The sequence below is a fragment of the Daldinia caldariorum genome (genome assembly GCF_022478825.1).
Source record: "Daldinia caldariorum strain CBS 122874 unplaced genomic scaffold F4812scaffold_3, whole genome shotgun sequence".
In the NCBI taxonomy this organism is placed as follows: Eukaryota; Fungi; Ascomycota; class Sordariomycetes; order Xylariales; family Hypoxylaceae; genus Daldinia; species Daldinia caldariorum.
In genome coordinates this window covers 1,401,341-1,416,885 of record NW_025953039.1, presented here as the reverse complement: position 1 = coordinate 1,416,885, position 15,545 = coordinate 1,401,341, and the positions used below count along the sequence as shown (strand labels likewise).

At 47.9% G+C, this 15,545-nt stretch overlaps 5 protein-coding genes across 5 annotated transcripts; 4 read left to right on the top strand and 1 right to left on the bottom strand.

Moving 5' to 3' along the window:
- The first annotated feature begins 2,601 nt into the window (after positions 1-2,601).
- F4812DRAFT_418432 (RNA-binding domain-containing protein) lies at positions 2,602-4,853 on the top strand. Its single transcript, XM_047933252.1, has 4 exons — positions 2,602-3,145; positions 3,464-3,758; positions 3,815-4,051; positions 4,106-4,853. The coding sequence occupies exons 1-4, from the start codon at positions 2,943-2,945 to the stop codon at positions 4,442-4,444; spliced, it is 1,074 nt and encodes a 357-aa protein (XP_047792952.1). The 5' UTR covers positions 2,602-2,942; the 3' UTR covers positions 4,445-4,853.
- Positions 4,854-5,324: 471 nt separating this feature from the next.
- F4812DRAFT_418431 (ArfGap-domain-containing protein) lies at positions 5,325-7,440 on the top strand. The gene is made up of 3 exons (XM_047933251.1): positions 5,325-5,707; positions 5,826-6,605; positions 6,688-7,440. Exons 1-3 carry the CDS (start codon positions 5,660-5,662, stop codon positions 7,000-7,002), a joined length of 1,143 nt encoding a protein of 380 aa, XP_047792951.1. The 5' UTR covers positions 5,325-5,659; the 3' UTR covers positions 7,003-7,440.
- Positions 7,441-7,453: 13 nt separating this feature from the next.
- On the top strand, positions 7,454-9,366 carry F4812DRAFT_418427 (electron transfer flavoprotein, beta subunit). Its single transcript, XM_047933250.1, has 5 exons — positions 7,454-7,803; positions 7,907-8,558; positions 8,663-8,922; positions 8,977-9,020; positions 9,102-9,366. Exons 1-3 carry the CDS (start codon positions 7,753-7,755, stop codon positions 8,743-8,745), a joined length of 786 nt encoding a protein of 261 aa, XP_047792950.1. The 5' UTR covers positions 7,454-7,752; the 3' UTR covers positions 8,746-8,922; positions 8,977-9,020; positions 9,102-9,366.
- A 573-nt stretch (positions 9,367-9,939) lies between these two features.
- Positions 9,940-12,329, top strand: F4812DRAFT_418424 (small subunit of carbamoyl phosphate synthase). The gene is made up of 4 exons (XM_047933249.1): positions 9,940-10,192; positions 10,252-10,543; positions 10,601-11,555; positions 11,625-12,329. The coding sequence occupies exons 2-4, from the start codon at positions 10,340-10,342 to the stop codon at positions 11,849-11,851; spliced, it is 1,386 nt and encodes a 461-aa protein (XP_047792949.1). The 5' UTR covers positions 9,940-10,192; positions 10,252-10,339; the 3' UTR covers positions 11,852-12,329.
- F4812DRAFT_418415 (uncharacterized protein) lies at positions 12,330-15,341 on the bottom strand. The gene is made up of 2 exons (XM_047933248.1): positions 12,423-15,341; positions 12,330-12,372 (listed from the first exon to the last, which is right to left on the bottom strand). Exon 1 carries the CDS (start codon positions 14,900-14,902, stop codon positions 12,983-12,985), a length of 1,920 nt encoding a protein of 639 aa, XP_047792948.1. The 5' UTR covers positions 14,903-15,341; the 3' UTR covers positions 12,330-12,372; positions 12,423-12,982.
- Positions 15,342-15,545: the final 204 nt, after the last annotated feature.

Below are 15,545 nucleotides of genomic sequence, written 5' to 3'. Positions count from 1 at the left end.
GGCTTCCGCCTATAAACGTAATTCTGAGCGTGGAAACTTGGAGACCCCAACGATAAGTTCTAAGAAAACGATCCTGTTCCCGTCCACGTTCGTCCGTTGCTCTGCTTCCTTTCAACCCGGTCTTATATACATACCTAAGCACCTACCTATACCATAGTTTAAGCTGAATTTCAATTTTAATAGTTATAAGGCGATGGTATCCTTCTCTTGCGGGACGTGCATGGTTTTAATTGGATGGGAAACCGTTTCTTTAAGAACCAAGGGGAATACTAGGGAATCCCAGGGTAACGCAGTAAATTACCCCGTAGTTTACATAATAGATATCTTAGCATGATAAATCCAACCCGTTTTACGATGGGAAGATCCGTATTCGTAGGGCTTCAACCTCGAAATAGGGCACTAAAAAGGATTAGCGGTATTTGGGTGTACCTGAGCATGCTATGTACTATAATACCTAAGGTTTATAGGTTAGGTAGGTACAATACGAAATTACGAATGGCTGTTACGCAATGTCTCCGAGTATTTGTCACGTGCAACTGAGGAGACAGGGATGATGGGGACTGGGGGGGATTGAGCTGTTAGAGAGACTTGAGATCTATCACATGTACTATTTATTTCCTAAGTATGTATTCTATATTACTAAACAAATCGCCGAGTAGAGAGAGAGAACCAAAGGAGGATTTTAAGTTGGATTTAGCTCCAGGAACATGTCATATATGAGCTGCAAAGCAACGTTGAGATGACCTTCTAGTTGTCCGCGTTCTTTCGTTCTTGCGTCCTTGCGTTCTCCGGGAGCCGGTATTTTGGTTAGGGCTGCCGATTTGGCCGTAGTTTTCATGCACGCAACAGCTAGTAAGCTACCTTACCCAGCCGAAGACACCGGCAAAAAGCCATGTGGACTTAAATTGTTTGCCAATTGCGTAGTGCACCACCACCTCACCTAAAATCGTCAGTTGATGGAATGCAAGAGTCATACACCGACATAAGGCATTTTTACACTACCTGTACTTGTACTACTGACCTGTTTCCTGTTTGCTGTTTATCTATGTACGGATGCATAATATGATTAAGCTTAAATAATTGATATTATGTAGGTGATGCCTTGTTTATCTGTTTCTAGTTATATAGAATGTATCTTATCGGTGTAAACTCGTGGACCTCTTTACGGAAACCATATGGAAAGTTTCTGCTCGTCTGCGATAATGTACAGGTATAATGAACTTGTTTCTTGAGGATGCGACTGTAAAGGGGGTAAAAAAAAAGGGGGGGTTAGATATTCTTTTCTTTTCGATTTGTAGGTGAAGAGGGCGTTTCTTTAAGAAGAGAAGGAGGGGTGTATATATACAACAACCCCAGTTGGGTTCGCATTGTTCGCATTGAGTGGCTCGATCGTCCAGAACCCCAGAAACCAGGTTCTTTCAGAGCTTCCAGAAGATTGGTCCGACTTTGACTTGACTTGCTATGTAATCGTACACAAATAGCCCAAATTCGCATGTGGAAGGGAGAGGAAAGAATAAAAAAAAATAATATAAAAAAAGCTCCGACAATGAAGAACGTGGTTCCTTTTAATAACATGTCATATTATATCATATTGTTGTATCTGGATGCGAGTTAACCCCCGATTCTTATCAGTAGGACAAAGATGCACCGACCAAGCATTGAAATGGCGTAATTTGCTGTTTTGCTGGTTTTCAATGCGCCCCTTCAATGCGGCCTCCGAGTTTTCATTGAATCCAATCTCGACAATTCAATTACCTGCTACCCGATTGTACCTAGGTAGTACTTATTAATGCAACCTAAGGGACAATCCATGTCTTTCCATCCTACCTTCTTGGAAAACTTCGGGCTTGACGAATTACAATAGTCGTACCTTAATCCTCCACTCTCTTGGAGTTGAAGTGTGAAGGAGGTACCTGGGTATGTACCGTTGAGGAATACACTCGGGTGTTACCGACTTGGGAATTTACATAGGAAGCTTCGGTGTTAGTCAGATCAAATGGGGTAGCGCCTGCAGGAATATCTCACGATTGAATTAGGTATTTACTATTCTATCATCTGGTTTGCGGCTTCTCAATATGTCACCAAGGATTTCAATAGCCTATAGGTACCTAATTGGTTGAAGTACCTATGTTATATACTATTCACCTAGGTAAGACCTATGCAGTTTGCCTCAGCATTAGGTGACTTGCCCTTCTAATCAAAGGATCTCCATAATGTAAGTACAAGATCTAACATAACCTATTGTTGACAATTCATGCACTTTGAGATAAAGCGTACAGACTCATTATAAAAAGTACAGACTCATTGTCAGTATCAGTGTAATCATGTCGGTGTGCTGTGGCTTCTACAAATATAAATACATGATGCAACTACCCTAGGGCCTAAAGTAAATATATCACACTGTAGGTTAGGTACTTACTACTCACTACCGATACGATACAGCTATTTTTTACAGATAGGCATTTTATTACAGCATACACCTCTAGGTAGGTACATTCTTACTAAGGTTAGGTACACGTTAAAGCCCATGCGTCCCCCTTTCTACCTTTCTACGATTGGCCCATTAGATTTCCTGTCAAAAGTGCAGTCATAAGTCACTTACCCCACGCCTGCCGTACGTCTAACCTTTTTTTCGTGACCCACACAAGAAACAACAACCCTTAAAAAATTCTGGCCGCGTCCGAACATCTGGTCTCTCCCATTTCTTCTTCACACCTCTCAATCCCATCAATCTCAAGCTCGTTGTGTCACAACCCACCGATTCCCAACTCTTTCAATCTTCTCTAGGGCACGTAGCCACCCTATTCCTCCCCCGAAATTGTTCAAGAGTTCAATACTGAACCCGAAACCCGAACGTCCATTCAACGTCTATTATCGCCTCTAGTCAAGATAAATCAACCTACCTTCAACTAATCTCCCAACCAGATTACCCATCAGTCATAATGGCCACCACCACGGAGAAAGTTGCTGACGCTGCCGTCAACGACGTTACCAATGCTCTGAGCAATACCTCTATCGCTGCCAAGGACGAGAACAAGGATGCCGTCCATGCTAGCGCCGCCGAGGGTCGCCGCCTATACATCGGCAACCTCGCATATGCGACAACTGAGGGGGAGTTGAAAGAATTCTTCAAGAGTTACCTTGTGTAAGTTTATATCCCCTTCGCTTCCTCTTCACTTGATTCCTTCCAGATAGAGGATGGCTTCCCTATTTTTATGGTTGAATATCTGCGAGTTAACCCGCCATTCCTTGGAATCTCTTGTGCTACACCAAAAATCTCCGCCAATCTACACATGTGTTTAGTTGCTACTGCCAAATCCTTAATCGGACTTGGTGGCAAGCAAATGCTGGCGGTCAATAGTATATCAGAAATGCGGGTTATCATGGGGCGGCTAGCTTTAAATGATATCTGGCTATTATCAAGCAAGCTCGTTAAAAATTTGGACTAACCTTTACCGCTTAGTGAATCCGTCTCAATCCCAAAGAATCCTCGTACCGACCGCCCCGTTGGCTACGCCTTCGTGGATCTCTCTACCCCCACCGAGGCTGAGCGTGCCATCGCTGAACTCTCCGGCAAGGAGATTCTCCAGCGAAAGGTCTCAGTTCAACTTGCCCGCACTCCCCAGCCGGCTGGAGAGAAGGCTGAAGGAGCTACCAATGGTGAGGCCGGTGCTGATGGTTCTCGGCGCCGATCCTCTGGTCGTGGCCGAGGTCGCGGTCGTGGTCGTGCTGGTCGCGCTGGTCGTGGCGGCCGAACCGTATGTTTTAGACCTATCCTGTATCCGTTTTGGCAAATACTAACTAAATCATTTAGGAGGGTGGAAAGGATGAAACTCACGCTACCGAGGCTGGTGCAAATGCTACCGCTGCCGACTCTGAGGTTTTACCTTTGACCGATATCACCAACAAAGCGGATACTGACAAAACTGACAAGACTGCGAAGAGGGGCCCGGCTCGCGAGCGTCGTGAGCGCGGACCACCTGCTGACGGCATTCCCTCCAAGAACAAGGTTATGGTCGCTAACCTGCCCTATGACCTGACCGAAGAGAAGGCAAGTCATTATTTTGCTGATATGTATTTCTTCCCCTACTAACATTTTCTATAGCTGAAGGAACTGTTCAATGATTACCAGCCCTCCTCTGCCAAGATTGCCCTTCGCCCCATCCCCCGATTCATGATCAAGAAGCTCCAGGCTCGTGGTGAGCCCCGCAAGGGACGTGGCTTTGGTTTCGTCACCCTAGCTTCTGAGGAACTCCAGCAGAAGGCCGTTGCCGAGATGAATGGCAAGGAGATTGAAGGCCGCGAGATTGCTGTCAAGGTCGCTATCGACAGCCCCGACAAGACGGACGAGGAGGCGAATATCCCTCATGAGAATGAGGTCAATGGCCAGGAGGCTGCTCCTGCTGCCGCTGCCCCCTCTGCTGCCGCTGGTAGCACTGCTTAGATGATCTAAGCATATTTCCGACGGCGCATGTTTAATTGTCAAGACAAGATGAATCCTAACAATCATATCTTATTTACGGGATACATTACACAGTAGTTACGCGTCAGTCAAGTTTTACGAGGGATGGCTAGTTTCTTGATTTCACCATAGATACAAAAACCCCACAGGACAGCAGCAATATGGCCTCAGATATCGTCAGCAGCGACTGCAGCATTCTGCATTTAGCATTTCTGGCGGATGTCTGTCATGATGCTGCAGTTTTGACACATTAATTTTTTCACGAATGACTTTGACAACCACCTCTCGAGCATTTTCATGGGTTGTACACTAGGTGGACAACGGAGCAAGGGGTCACGGTGGACTCGGAAAAGTTCTCGCGAGCAACATAATAGATATGATTGATAACGAACGGATTGATGCATGGTGACCTGTCATTTGTGACATGCGTGATCCGGAACTCTATTAATTTTTTCCCCCCTCAAAATTAAATTTTATAATGGGTGACTCGGAAAATCCATAACGTCCCATAAGCAGTTAACTTACCTACCTGTAATATCGATTCGGGTAGGCAACAGTATTATGGTACAGCTAGCTAGCCCAGCCAGCTAGCCCATCGTAAATCAGGAATGCGTTTAAAATATGAGGTCTCCTTAGCATTGGATAATAATACGACGGAAATGGAAATGGAATTCATTGGATCGCTATTGGTTTGACGCTATCGATGTTACACGCACGTAGATATTACCTTACATGATGTAGTGATACGGGCAAAGGGGGGATCTAGACTTTTTGTTTTTGCTCCTTTCTAAGCCAACTATTTCGTACGGTAGGGGACTGTGTTAGGGGGCTGTAGGGGACGAGAACGCTAAATACAAGATGTGGAGAATCGGGGTAGTCTTTGGCCCCCGATATTTATTCCCAATTTATTAAATTCATTACTAAATAATGTCCCTATTTTATCAAGAGTTGTCGATTGCGCACCAGTTAAATTAACACCGCGTACTGCTGTAACTTCATAGACGGTTAATGAAAACTGTCCTCGTATACGCAAATGCTTTCATAAAATTGGTTTCATACCATTAGCATCTCATTTTACAACACTCTTTCAACGCCGAGTTGGCAATTGTTAGATTGTTAGATTATTAGATTATTATATACCTGATACCTGCATTACTCTGCGCTGTCGCCATCGGCGCAACAAATCAGTAGTTCGCCATGGCCTCCAAAGCTATGTGGGAAGTCGACCCGGAGACTAGATCAAAGGTACGCATTACTATTATTTACCGTCGTTCTAAGATCAATGCCATTGGGACTAAAGATAGTTGTTTGCCGTCAACGTAGAAAAAAAAAGGACATTTGCTAACTGTCAGCTTATTTCCAGCTCCTCGCTATTCAAAAGACGAATAATAACAACATCTGCTGCGATTGCAACGCCCCGAACCCGCAATGGGCGTCTCCAAAGTTCGGCGTTTTCATCTGCCTCTCGTGTGCCGGTGTCCACCGGGGCCTGGGTGTCCACATCTCTTTCGTTCGATCCGTTACCATGGACGCGTTCAAGCAGGCTGAGATCGAGCGCATGCGACTCGGCGGTAACCAAGGATGGAGATCATTCTTTGAGCAGCACGAAGATACTAAGATGCGCGGTCTGAACTGGGACGACGCTACGATCGCGGAGAGATACAGCGGCGAAGTGGGTGAGGAATGGAAGGAGAGGCTCAGCGCCAAGGTCGAGGGTAGAGAATACGTACCTGGCGAGCGCAAGACCACGCCACAACCTGCTCCCGCTGCCGCGAAGCCCGGTCCGAAACAGATTAGCAGGACTGGAACGCCGCTGCAAGGCGTGGCGACGAGCGGAAGCCGAACGGCGAGTCCCAGTCGACCGGGCGTCAAAGCTAAAGTCGACGACGAATATTTCGCGCGACTGGGAAAGGAGAACGCGTCCAGGTCGGACGCCTTACCACCTAGCCAGGGCGGTAAATACGCTGGATTCGGAAACACCCCTGCACCTGCAAAGAGCGGCGGCGGAGGGCTCCCCGATTTATCAGAGGTGCAGAAGGACCCGGTAGCCGCCCTGACGAAGGGATTCGGCTGGTTTACAACGACGGTGACGAAGACGGCCAAAGGAATTAATGACGAGTTCATCCAGCCTACGGCCAAACAGGTGAGAGCACCAAAAAAAAGCATTTGCATGCTAAACCATAGATATCACGAGGCCGACACGCTTGCTAATTGACGAGAAACAGCTCTCGGAATCCGATTTCGCGGCGCAGGCCAGAGCCGCGGCAGGGAACGTGGGCAAGGCGGCGCAGGCCGGGGCGATGACGGCCCAGGAGCGGTTTAACCGGTTCGTGGAGGGGTCGGACGAGCGGAGGCAGGTGCCGATGGACGAGAGCAAGAAGGCGTTCTGGGACGACTTCGCGGCGGCGGCGGACCAACGACACGGTACCGGCCCCAAGTACAGCTCGGTTGGGACTTCGGCCATGGGGAGAGGCGGGAATAAGAATGCTCCGGCGGCGGCGGCGGCGGCCAAGAAGGACGACGATTGGGACGACTGGTAGGTAGTGGACGGGCGAGAGAGGGGACTCGTCGGGACTGGGATGCAACAGGTGTTCGGGGTGTGTGGTGCGATGTGGTGTGGTGTGCAACATTATACCTATAGACGACGGACACGATATGCCAATACTGTACAATTAGATACCTAAGGTAAGCCAAATGGAGTTCTGGGTAGCGTATATACACATCTATTTTATTAGAATCAATGTGAGAGGTGCAAATATAAAATTTCTATACAACGGTGTAAGTGGTGTAAGTGGTGTGTGTAGGTGATGGATACCCAACTAGCAAGGTGAATCAATGAATGTGCACTAGGCTAAGTGGTAAGTAATAAAGAATTGGCTACCAATTCAATATTCCATTGATATGATTGATATGTGCTATATCAAACCAAAGCACCCTTATGTATAAGCCATTATCTGTATGTATTGTAAAGTCACGATATTGTCGTTGTAGATTTAGATTATATGTTACCCGGGTTCTATAAGTGCTATAAGTGTTGGACATCACGTGGGTCCCTTTTTGGCCGAGGTCTCTTTTTTTAACACAACCTTGTTCCAATGAAGCGCGGCTATCGCCGGTCTCGGTCGCGGATTTTCCAGCTGGTCATTGAAACGGAAGCTTCAATTAAGGTTAAGGTTAGCCGAAGCTTTGAGAATCCCGACAAGACAAGAAACATAAAGGCGTCTCTGTTTATTTTTATTCTACATAGACGGCCAGCATAAGCTGCCAACATTTTTTTTTCTTCCTTCGCCATGTCTGCACTGCGCATCCTCGTGCCCGTAAAACGGGTAATCGACTATGCGGTAAGAAACCACCTTGCGATTAACAAACTCGTTGCTTTTCTCTCTCTCTCCCTTTTCGTACACACGCGCGGGGAAGAGATAAGCTGACGAACGTGTGTTCCAGGTCAAACCGCGAGTCAACAAGACGCAGACGGGCGTGGAGACGGCGGGCGTGAAGCACTCGATGAACCCGTTCGACGAGCTGTCGGTGGAGGAGTCGGTGCGGATCCGGGAGAAGAATTCGGCGCCGGGCGGCGTCGAGGACATATGCGTGATATCGGCGGGGCCTCCCAAGGCCGTGGACGTGCTGCGGACGGCGATGGCCATGGGCGCCGACCGCGCCATCCACGTGGAGGTCAAGGAAGGGGAGGAGGAGCCGCTCGAGCCGCTGACGGTGGCCAAGATGCTGAAGGCCGCCGTCGAGCGGGAGAAGAGCAACCTCGTGATCCTCGGGAAGCAGAGCATCGACGACGACGCCGCCCAGACCGGCCAGATGCTCGCCGGCCTGCTGGGCTGGCCCCAGGCCACGCAGGCGAGCCGCGTCGCGTTCGGCGCGGCCGGCGACACGGTGGAGGTCACCAAGGAGGTGGACGGCGGCGTGGAGACGGTGCGGGCTAAGCTGCCGATGGTCATCACGACGGATCTGCGCCTCAACGACCCGCGCTACGTGAACTTACCGAATATCATGAAGGCGAAGAAGAAGCCGCTTGTGAAGATGAGCTTGAGCGACCTGGGCGTGACGAACGAGAGGAGGCTGAAGGTTGTTAAGGTTACAGGTACGACACGCTCTTCTTTTTTTCAATGATTTTTTTTTTTTCATATTTGTCTTACGTTTTAGCTCTACACTTGGATTGTTACCTAACTGACTTTCTTATTGCAGAACCGCCGCCGAGAGAAGGTGGTGGCAAGGTCGAGGACGTGGACGGGTTTATCTCCAAGTTGAAAGAGCTGGGGGCGATATGACCAACAATTAGAGTATGAATATATGTGTTATACTATATTGTTTACGACGAATGAAACCCAGCTACGCAAGTGTTTATATTCTACCTACCAATGGGCTACGAAAGGGTACCAAGGTCCAGATAGGCACTTCCGCATACTGAGAAAGTCTTCAGGTATATACGAAGACGTGTATACATAGTAAAGCTTCCTTTCCCCTTCAAAACAGGTACTTAACCTAACGTATTACCATATACATACTATGTAATAGCTTGGTAGTGGATTCTATCCGATTCTCGGTAGGTAGGGAGGGCAATAGTATTGCAGTTCCACAAATGGTGTTTACAAGTGCTGAACTAACTTGTTGGTCGGTGCACTAGTAAAACGAGTAATATCGTACATGGTACCGCACGCTCATATGGCTAAAGGGTTGGGTTTCAAAATGTTGTTTTTTTTTTTTTTCGTGGGCACATGGTTAATTTATGTACGTTTTAGGTGCGTGGCGGAAGGGAAGAGGTTATAGATGCATTGGAACTGACTAATATGTACTACCATAATATTGGAATATCAATATCCTCATAGTATATATTGTACGTAGTATAGCATAGCAAACCTTAGGAAGTACCTAGGCTAGGTAGACAGTGGTATATATGTTAAAATTGCAAGTATCTCATACATATGCAGTATTACGTACCCAATTTTAAATAGGTCCCTTATGGTAGGTAGTAAACGCTATTTTGGCTTTCTTTGCTGTAAACAGCATCCGGTATACCTACGTCAGAGCGTTGAGGACGTTGAGGGCGTTGATAGGCCGAAAACGGCCTACTATGTATACTATGTAGTTAATTTTTTTCTTCTCTTCCGTCTAGCGGGCCCCATATGGACCATGTACAGTGTGTAACGCAAATACAGCAGGTCTAATTGGCCTATAGAAGGTACAACAAATATGGGCCATGCATGGTTAGCTTGGGAATTTCGGAAACCAGTCAGATCGCACACAACCTTGAATTCTTAGTCCCCCGCCATGAAAAACACCTTTTTTTTTTTCCTCCTTTCCCCGGCCGTCTTTAAAACTAACGTTACTACTCCTTTCCCAATCCACATCTATAACTATCGGTATTCCTTAGAATTTCTAACCTCTTCTACACCAACTGACTTCACCTCTACTTTTTTGCCTCTTCTGATTGAAAATTTCCAAGTAGCCCTTATGAACGGGCGCTCGTCAGTCTTCACATCCCAGGTACGTTCAATGAAAGGACTCCAGTCACTTTCAAAATATGACTTCATTCCCACTGTCCCCGATATTCGACATATGAAAAATATATTCGTCGTTACCACGCTTTCCATATCCTACCTTCGCCTCACACATTCTATCTTCTCTCCAAGAACCTTCTGATCTATATTCATGGTACTCTAATTTTTTTTCTCTCTTTCTTTTTGCTAACCGTATCGCCACAGGATTATATCTCTGGTTCGTCTAGTCTACTTCGCGAATCTGACTCACCGCTTTGGATACTAACGTAAATTTAGACCACTTGTGGCGGGCTCTCTCCGCTTAAAGGAGGCCATTGAACAATCTCTCTAAACTCAAAGCGTTGAAATTTTACCACTCCAGAACATGATGTTCTCACGACTAGCCCTAAAGGCTGCGAAGCCTGTAGCATTCGGTGCTCCAAGCTTCTCGGCACGGGTCCGATTCCTCTCCACCACTGGAAACTTCTCGGCCCAAGCCATCCAAGGTAGTAAGGGTAGGCAGATGCCTCGGACTCTATCTCGGGGTACGAAACCTGCCTCTGGTATGGAGGCTACACTTACTCTTCGGGTATGTTATAACTACAATAGATTTCGATAAGAACCGTGTTCTGACGGACAAAAAAAGGATGGGCCTATTTTCCACGGAAAGGCCTTCGGAGCCAACTCCAACATCTCCGGCGAGGCCGTTTTCACTACTTCCCTTGTCGGTTACCCAGAGTCGATGACCGACCCCTCGTACCGTGGACAGATTCTTGTCTTCACTCAACCATTGATTGGAAACTACGGTGTTCCTTCCAGCGAGCGTGACCAATGGAACCTGCTGAGGCACTTCGAGTCCCCTCATATCCAGTGTGCAGGGATTGTTGTCGCTGATGTCGCTGAGAAATACAGCCATTGGACCGCGGTGGAGAGTTTGGGCGATTGGTGTGCCCGGGAAGGTATTCCGGCCATCTCAGGTGTCGATACCCGTGCTATCGTCACTTACCTACGAGAGCAGGGTTCTTCCCTCGCCAGGATCTCTGTTGGCGATGAGTATGACGCAGACGAAGACGAAAGCTTCGTTGATCCCGGCCAGATTAACCTTGTGAAGCGGGTTAGCACTAAGGCACCTTTTGTTGTGGAGGCTCACAACCCCAAGTATCACATCGCGCTACTTGACTGCGGTGTTAAGGAGAACATCCTTCGAAGCTTGGTGAGCCGTGGAGCTAGCGTAACAGTGTTCCCATACGACTTCAAGATTCAGAAGGTTGCCGACAACTTTGACGGTGTATTCATTTCCAACGGTCCGGGTGACCCGACCCATTGCCAAGCTACCGTACACAACCTCAGGGTCCTGATGGAGACTTCCCAAGTACCCATCATGGGCATCTGCTTGGGTCACCAGTTGTTGGCTCTAGCTACTGGTGCTCGAACCATCAAGCTGAAGTATGGTAACCGGGCGCACAACATCCCCGCTTTGGATATGACAACTGGACAGTGCCACATCACCAGCCAGAACCATGGTTATGCTGTTGATGCTAGCACCTTGGGTAGCGAATGGAAGGAATACTTCGTTAACCTTAACGACGGTAGTAATGAAGGTGAGTTATTTTTATCTTTTCACAAAACTTACATAATTACCAACGAGTTGCTAATGCAATCTGATATAGGCATGCGCCACATCTCCCGACCAATCTTCTCAACCCAATTCCACCCTGAGGCCAGAGGTGGCCCTATGGACAGCTCCTATCTTTTCGACAAGTATATCGAGGATGTGATGGCCTTTAAGGCATGCCAGGCTGTTTACAAGGACAACAGGCCGTCCCAGTTCATGCTCGATATTCTGAGCAAGGAACGAGTCGGCGTTCAACCAGAGCCTCTGGCTAGTCCTGCTTAGAAAATTTGGGTTTCGTAGAGGCACAGATAGGTATATTCTATTTATTAGGGGCATATTTGGGTGGGATCGTGTCATAAAGGGAGTTGATGTATCTTCAAACCGAAAAGGAATAATCGGTATGCATTTGTAATTTGAAGTATTTGTAGGGGTCAATCCCCTTTTACGATATTTTTATTATGCCTTGTGAATACGGTATTTGCCTACATACCTCGTCTCGATATTCTCTCTACAGACGGTTAAATATAGTTGATAAATAAACGTGGACATGATAGAGAATATTAGGTATATATCGCTCTGGAATCCAAAGCCAGCAGCATCCTACCACATACATAGGTATATTTAGGTATTGTAAACGCTCCTATGGGCACATTGATAAACAAAAAGACTAACTCCTGGATTCCATTAATTACATAGCGCGGAGGGTATTTCAAGATTCGCCGTGCGGGAGGAGACAAGTATCGCGCCGACGGGATTTGAGACGGGGATTAGCTAGAACCACGTTATGGATAACTAGTATGTATCTAATCAGTCGGGGAACCTGCTTTGCGAAACATGAGTGGGTGAAGCCTACGGCTTTAATCTGGTTTTCTTTTTCTTTTGTTTTTCTTTTTTTATATGGAATGAAACGTCCTCTATTAGCATGCGTTTTGCGCATTTGCCTACACTACCTAGCTAGGCGGCTGTCTCTTGTCTTACTCAAAGTAGTAGCTCGTGATACTATTCGCGAATAGGCCTTGCTTTGCTTTGCTTGGTTTGGTTTGGCTAACTTGCTTGCTTGCTTGCTTGTTTGTTCTCGGACTGGGTATCCTTCCTTCTCTCCTTATACAAATGCATCCATGCGTCCATCCCGTTCTGCCTTTGCGATGCTAGGTACTTTTCCGTGTGTGCTTTCTCTCTGTACTCCGTAAATGCTTTGGACCTTTGCTTTTAAGAGAAAAAAAGAAAACTTCTGCGAATAGTCGAGCGCACGGGGAGATACGCACGCACGAATAAACGCAGGATACGTTTTGGTTTTATTTATTTGTTTCATATACAAGCACTCTCACCATATTTAGCAAACCAGTAATAACTCACGTAACTCACTTGGTCGTCAACCCCGAGTCCGTCTCTCTAAGCTATCTGCCATGTTAGTTAGTAACGATTGTAGCTATCTCTGCGGCTTGGCCGCTCGTCCGCATATCGGCCGTAACCGTCACGGCGGCTACTTCTGTCGTCGGAGTACCGCGAGCGTCCGCTGGAGCCGGATTCTCCAGGCCGGAATCGATCGCCACCTCTAGGAACGCCGTGGAAGATAGGCATGCCGCCGCGGCGTCTGCCACCACCACCACCACCACCGGCTCGGCGACTACGTCCTGGTTCGCGGGCCGGTTCGCGGCCTGTCTCATGTCTCTGCTCGCGTTCGCGCTGATGTTCTCGGTGAGGTGGACGGATACCGAGGAAGATCTCTTTGCCCCTATCGACGAGCGTGTCGCCGTTCTCGAAATAGTAACGCTTGTAGTCTTTGCCAAAGTCTCGGTCGGTATCCTTAGTCTTGGCGGCTGCGATCGCGTCGAGTCGTCGTCTGACCAGGTCGTCTGAAACGGGTTGATATCTAACGATGGGGTGCGCATGTGTCGATTGTCCGGGCTGGTCTAGTATTCCTGCTCTGGTTTGGTGCATTCCGGGGCCGTGGTTCGAGTTGAAACCGCGTGGTCCTGTGGGTGCGCCTTCGATTCCTGAAAACTGTCTGGAAGGTCCAGTAGGGATGGAAGGTTTGCGCTCGAGCTGAGGTTCAGGTGCCGGGGGTGCCTGCTTTGTAGGGCCAGCGCCGTCGAATTCCTCAAGTTTGACAATTACGTTACCGTCTTCATCATTATCGTACACGACCTCGTAGCGGTGGGTCGAACCGCGTCCTCCGGTAGATGTCTGCTCCATATCAACCCACTCCGCGAAACGCTCTGACGGAATGAAGTCAACCCACAAAGCCTTGCGGTTGGTTTCGTCGGGCCAGACGCGGTTGTGCAGTGCGGTACGTACCCTTGAGGCAGATGAGATGGTGTTGAACACTACGAACGCGTGCGTTCGGATAGTGTCGAGGTAGAAGTCAACAATAGTACCTTCTTCGGCAGGTGCACCTATCGACGCGGCGAGGTCTAGCAGGTGTTCCTTGACTGCCTGCGGTCGAAGAGGTCTCATAAAGTTCTTAATGTACAGTGCAGAGGTTGCGGGATGGATGGACGGCTCTACATCTCGTTCTATCTCAGCCGGGTGAGCGGTATAGGTTTGCTCTCGAGAAGGCTCATCTTCGGGGGGTTCTTGGAAGGTTGCCTGGGTCTTATTTGTTACCACTTCTACAGCGTGTCCATTTTGAAGGTCGGGGTTAGCATCATCAGCTAGGATTGGCTGGGTAACACCGTTATCGCGTTCACGTTCGCGCTCAACTGGCGCCTCATCCTTGGTATCTTCCATCTCAACGTCAGGAGGAGCCCGTGTTGTATCCTCTTTGTCTTCTTGCAGCTCTGCCACTGCATCGGCTTTCTCTCCGACGGGGGTTGCGACGACGGGGTCTTCCTGGGCATCTCGATTATCTTGCCTAGCTCTCTTGCGTGCTACTTCTTCGCCGGATGGTGCAGGGCTTAGAGACCTTCGCTTTCGCTTTTGTGAATCTTGTATTAGTTCGGTAGGATGTAGCAGTGTGTCTCCAGTCGAGGGTGCTAGCTCTTGCGTCTCAGTAAGGACTGGTGCAGATACTTCCTGCCCCGGTATGGCTGTGGCTTCGGCTTCGGCTTCGGCTGCGACTTCGGACTGCTTGGAGGATTCATCAGGAGGAGTTGCGTGGGAATATTCTGGAGCTTCTGTTGCTTCAGGGGGGATCTCCACCGGTTGCACCTCCCCATTAACGGCCTCGGTTTCTTCAGGGGTTTCACCTGAGGATTGGGAAGCGGCTCTCTCGGAGTCGACAGCTTCTAGGCGTGCTACTAGGTCCGCCTTGAGGCCATTCTGCGGTAGGCCAAGTCGCTTCAATTCCGACTTTAGGTCAACGACCTTCAGCTTGTTCCAGTCTGTAGCCATGTTGTAACAAATTTAAGTTTACGATAATTTGCACATCGGCTGCAGATATACCTTTATAGAAAAACTAAAAGGCAGTTGAGAATTAGAAGCGTGGTGTTAGAGGTATCTATACGGATCCGTAGTTGTAGGGTTGTGATGGGAGGAAGGATGAAGATGATTGTTATAAAGCGGCTGCGAACAAAGAGAGAGTCGAAAACCGCAGCTTTTTTTTAATAAAAAAAGAAGAAAAAGGCTGCAAAAGGTAGTAGTAATCTTTTATGGCGTAAGCAATGTAATGAAACTGAATGAAGTATTCAAGCAGTGATTTTCTTAAAGGTTGGTATATTGGCGGAAAAACACCTGATGTTGAATACTTGATGGCATTGGGTTTAATGCAGTTCTGAGTTGGGCGGCGCGTGTGTCGCGGTCTCGGTCTCGCAATCAAAATTTCAAATGCAAGCGAACAGTTGAATTCCAGCTGTCAATGCCCAGAGCTTTCATATTAGCTTGAATGCAGCTACATCATAGGTGCCTGGATGCCTAGGCTACAAGTACTTGTGTACCGTGGGAAGCCACGCCATACCTCTCTAGGGCTAGCGTACATCTGACATAGTAGGTACCTAAATACATAGTAACTACCTCATGTTGTGCAAACCTCAAGTCT

What these genes read in the sequence shown, in the direction of transcription:
- F4812DRAFT_418432 (XM_047933252.1), top strand. Translation starts at nt 2,943, where the DNA reads ATGGCCACCACCACGGAGAAAGTTGCTGACGCTGCCGTCAACGACGTT. An exon ending in CTGGTCGTGGCGGCCGAACC is followed by an intron (nt 3,759 to 3,814) that starts GTATGTTTTAGA and finishes TAAATCATTTAG; the next exon opens with GAGGGTGGAAAGGATGAAAC. An exon ending in ATGACCTGACCGAAGAGAAG is followed by an intron (nt 4,052 to 4,105) that starts GCAAGTCATTAT and finishes CATTTTCTATAG; the next exon opens with CTGAAGGAACTGTTCAATGA.
- F4812DRAFT_418431 (XM_047933251.1), top strand. Translation starts at nt 5,660, where the DNA reads ATGGCCTCCAAAGCTATGTGGGAAGTCGACCCGGAGACTAGATCAAAG. An exon ending in ACCCGGAGACTAGATCAAAG is followed by an intron (nt 5,708 to 5,825) that starts GTACGCATTACT and finishes GCTTATTTCCAG; the next exon opens with CTCCTCGCTATTCAAAAGAC. An exon ending in TCCAGCCTACGGCCAAACAG is followed by an intron (nt 6,606 to 6,687) that starts GTGAGAGCACCA and finishes GACGAGAAACAG; the next exon opens with CTCTCGGAATCCGATTTCGC.
- F4812DRAFT_418427 (XM_047933250.1), top strand. Translation starts at nt 7,753, where the DNA reads ATGTCTGCACTGCGCATCCTCGTGCCCGTAAAACGGGTAATCGACTAT. An exon ending in AACGGGTAATCGACTATGCG is followed by an intron (nt 7,804 to 7,906) that starts GTAAGAAACCAC and finishes CGTGTGTTCCAG; the next exon opens with GTCAAACCGCGAGTCAACAA. An exon ending in GAAGGTTGTTAAGGTTACAG is followed by an intron (nt 8,559 to 8,662) that starts GTACGACACGCT and finishes TTCTTATTGCAG; the next exon opens with AACCGCCGCCGAGAGAAGGT.
- F4812DRAFT_418424 (XM_047933249.1), top strand. Translation starts at nt 10,340, where the DNA reads ATGATGTTCTCACGACTAGCCCTAAAGGCTGCGAAGCCTGTAGCATTC. An exon ending in AGGCTACACTTACTCTTCGG is followed by an intron (nt 10,544 to 10,600) that starts GTATGTTATAAC and finishes GGACAAAAAAAG; the next exon opens with GATGGGCCTATTTTCCACGG. An exon ending in TAACGACGGTAGTAATGAAG is followed by an intron (nt 11,556 to 11,624) that starts GTGAGTTATTTT and finishes AATCTGATATAG; the next exon opens with GCATGCGCCACATCTCCCGA.
- F4812DRAFT_418415 (XM_047933248.1), bottom strand. Translation starts at nt 14,902, where the DNA reads ATGGCTACAGACTGGAACAAGCTGAAGGTCGTTGACCTAAAGTCGGAA.